This window comes from Amblyomma americanum, chromosome 7 (assembly GCF_052857255.1).
Source record: "Amblyomma americanum isolate KBUSLIRL-KWMA chromosome 7, ASM5285725v1, whole genome shotgun sequence".
Lineage (NCBI taxonomy): Eukaryota > Metazoa > Arthropoda > Arachnida > Ixodida > Ixodidae > Amblyomma > Amblyomma americanum.
The window spans coordinates 181,679,659-181,683,229 of NC_135503.1; the positions used below are offsets into that span (position 1 = coordinate 181,679,659).

Genomic DNA, 3,571 nt, shown 5'->3' on the forward strand with positions numbered 1-3,571 from the left:
TCTGAAAGTCGATATCTATTTTTGTCAGGGGCATTTCCTTCTAAAAAAACAGACGAGTGACAAGAGAAGGAATGCACACAACTACATAGTTGTCGTACACGGTCCTAGTCAAGTACATTCCTGTTCTTTTCCCTGGTCTGCTTTCTTCCTTTTTTTCAACTAACTGTGTACCAACTGGCCGAGATCTCCACTCTTTCCTTCGCCTTCTCCTCCTACGTTGTCATGTAAAGATGGATCTTGGGATGAAGAATAATGCAGAGGACTGCCAGGGTACAGACTGCGAGAGTGATGTTACCCCGTGCTGAGGCGTGTGACGCAAACAGAGTGATTCATGTCAGGGTCCCCTTAATACATAGATTGAATGATATAAATCTTGTATAATACTAGGCGCAAACAGTGACCTTCGTTTTTGATAGTTTTGTAAAACTACAATAGCTTGCGCCGTTTGACGCAGACGGCTTCTCGGGCCTTTGGAGTAGACCCGTGAAATGCATAAATCTTTATTTAAAGCTGGATAAACATTGCGGTTCAGAGTTGTGCGCCGGACACGCAGCTTGCTTTGACCCGAGCCTCGAAACGTTCCGGCCAAGACCCCAAAAAGGTAAAGGAAAACAGAAATTAGTCCCCCTGTTTTTCTTCGCGTAAAGACAGCGCACCAAGAAACTATGACGAAAACAGCGCAAATAAGAAAATAAGACCCCCACCCCCCCCGCCGCACTTCGCCTTCCCGCAAAAAAACAAATACACGTTCAAAATTTTCTGCTTTGGCCGCATCATGAGCCTTGTTTCCCTCTAGAACGTCCAAAATCTGCACCTCGCGATAATAAGGAATGAAAAGCTTGGCAAAGGCATGTTTAAATCAGGGCTCAAACCCGCTATAGGCCGTCGACTTGAAATTCGGGCACTGTGCGGGCCGTACTAAATAAATAATTTAGCGCACGAACTTACGTGTAGGCCGTTGCGCCAGTAGTGCTTTGGGGCGGAATATTGAAAACCACAACAGATGTCACACCAAAAATAATGTGGACGTAAAGGGCGCTCATGCTGTCCGCATGGTTTATTTTTCACAAGTGCTGCTCTTTGTAGTAGTCCGTCCTTAAACACAGTGCATCACTTACGTTGCAGGCTTTCCTTTCTTTTTTCCCCGATTCGGGCAGTGCGTAGCCTTTCATAAATGTTGGGACCAATGCATGGCGCCTCTCGAAGCGAGTGTGGTCATGAGCAACCAACTTCTGCCTCTTGCTTCCTTCTGCCGTGGTCAAAATTTATCTTCACATATGAGTACATTGTGTATTAGCTCGCAACAAAGTCTGCTCAAGGAAGCTGATTTGAAACAAAAGCACTGCACGTGAGGCCTACTGGAGAACTTAAAACTTTTCGTTCGAACACCAGTTTCCTCTGATTTTGTGTCGCTCGTGCCCGCTATATTTTGCGTTGTTAAACATGCAATAATACCTACTAGCTGCCTTATCACACTTCTGAAATTATGGGTTCACACGAGTGAAGCGAAGGTCATTTCTCGCGCCATTTGTAGCCTTGCTGTACTGATAGCCCCGATATATCTAATGCGTCTTTCGCCGCTCAGCCGCTTTGGATAATGTCGGCGTCTGCGGCAAGCAGTCAGTCAATTTTATTTCTTTCCGGCAAAGCGGTAGTTAATTAACTCATTTCGGATCAGTTCTTTACAGCTTCTTGGCGGCCATCCGGACTTGTCGAACAATACAAAGCTTGCGCAAGTGGAGTGTCCTTTGCGCAGTTTGTTGTGTACTTATTTTTTCTGACTTTCCGTCTGGACGACATCATTCTGGGTACGCCATCGGTCTCCTTTGCCCGGCGTTCAACAGGGCACTCTCCTTCGCCCCTCATCCCGTCGATGCGGCAGCCACTGTCACGGGGCCGTGCCACCCTGGCCATGGTTTCCTGCACATGTTGCATGACTCTGCACCAGAGGTCGGTATTGGCTCCCGAGAAAATTCCTGAAGACGACCTGTCCGATTCATTCGCATGGATGGCAACAAGGCGTGCGACTAGGTCGTAGCAAGTGGCGGAAAACCATTCTACCAGAGAAGTGACGGTGGACGGTAGCGTCGCCGTCACTGTGCCCTCAGTCTGCGTCTCCTGGTCACGAGTACTCGTGCCTGTATGTCTGGCGTCAGGAATTAGTGAGTTCGCGCGGCACGCCCCTTGGTGCACAGTTGGAGGCTTTCGTTGGACGCTTCGCGGAAATGATGGGCTGAGTGCGTCCACCCACATATTTTCTTGGTCGGAAACATAAATCTCTCCGAATTCTTCTTCTGCCGATTTTGTGCGTAAGTCTGAAACGGCCAGCAGGCATCCTTGCCGCATCCTTCGAGAAGGCAGCAACCGGTAAACGGCGCTTAACTCACTGCCACCCCAACATTCCTGACGTCTCACAAGCTTCCTTCTGTCAGCAGCTGGCAGGTGATGGATGGTTATAATCTCCTCCATGCAGCCCAAGTGCGATCCCGGAAGTGGTTCTGTCACACTGCAGGCTCCACCAACACTCCTACCAAATGTACATGTGCACTCACAGCCAACGGCTACCCTCTTCTCGGCCTCTCGGAAGCTTCCAGAAAGCCTAGACGGAATCGCCGTCGTCTTGCGGCTCCGGCGAAGCGCCCTTCGCGAAGGCGTGCAGAACTTGCGGTTGCCACTGGCACAGGTGCTTACACGAGTTAGGCTGCTCGAGTGGTGGCCCAAAGCAGAGCATTCCGCCAGGCAATGCATCGAACCGCAGTCGTGCGTAGCATCCACAATGACGGAAGAGCAGGACAAGCTCTGTGCGATGAAGCGCTGCTCTCGGTGTATCAAGGAAACGTCAGCGGGTACATTTTCTCGCTTTGAGAGATTTGCACACGAGCCTGTTAAGGCCACAGTGCCGTTGCTGCAGGGTCTCGACGCTGCCGACGGAATGGGCGGAGTGGAGTTGGAACAATCACGAAACACCTGAAGCGACTGAAATCGATTAAGCTGCGTTCGTTCGCAGATATGGGCAGCACTTGGACTGCTAACTTGGTCTAGCAGTCGTGACAGAGACCTAGGGCTCATGAGGTAGGGCGCACTATTATGAGAGTCGCACAGGCCAGAGATTTTGATTATCGGCGTGCTACCTGCTGAGTCCGTGACTTCAGTGTCGTACACTTCGACGTGAACAGAGTATTCTTCGAAGTAGCCGGTGTCCTCTTCAGCCCCGCCGAACGTGCTGCGGCTGCTCATGGCCCCGCAGTGGTCAAAGCGCGGAAGCCCGGCTCAGTGGCGAATGTGTCAGCCAGCGCTCATCTTCTGTTTCGACGGGCTCGTGCTGCATGATTCGCCAAAAACTGCTGAAGTTCGAATGATGCCGCTGAAAATTACCAATTTAAGACCATAATAAACAAAAAATATGTGATGATACAAGCTTTGTTCAGCACCAAAACATATAACCTTAAACTGAAATTTTCCGGAAATGCAACTGACGAGAAATGTGCGCTTTCCATGAGCCTGATTGCATTACTTGGTGCAAGCAGTTCGAGTTGCCAACGATTTTCTTATTTTTCCGTGGATGAAGGTA

At 49.8% G+C, this 3,571-nt stretch overlaps 1 protein-coding gene across 1 annotated transcript; it reads right to left on the bottom strand.

The window, feature by feature from the left end:
- Positions 1-1,052: 1,052 nt before the first annotated feature.
- LOC144097603 (uncharacterized) lies at positions 1,053-3,279 on the bottom strand. The gene has a single exon (XM_077630266.1). The coding sequence runs from the start codon at positions 3,235-3,237 to the stop codon at positions 1,675-1,677; it is 1,563 nt and encodes a 520-aa protein (XP_077486392.1). The 5' UTR covers positions 3,238-3,279; the 3' UTR covers positions 1,053-1,674.
- Positions 3,280-3,571: the final 292 nt, after the last annotated feature.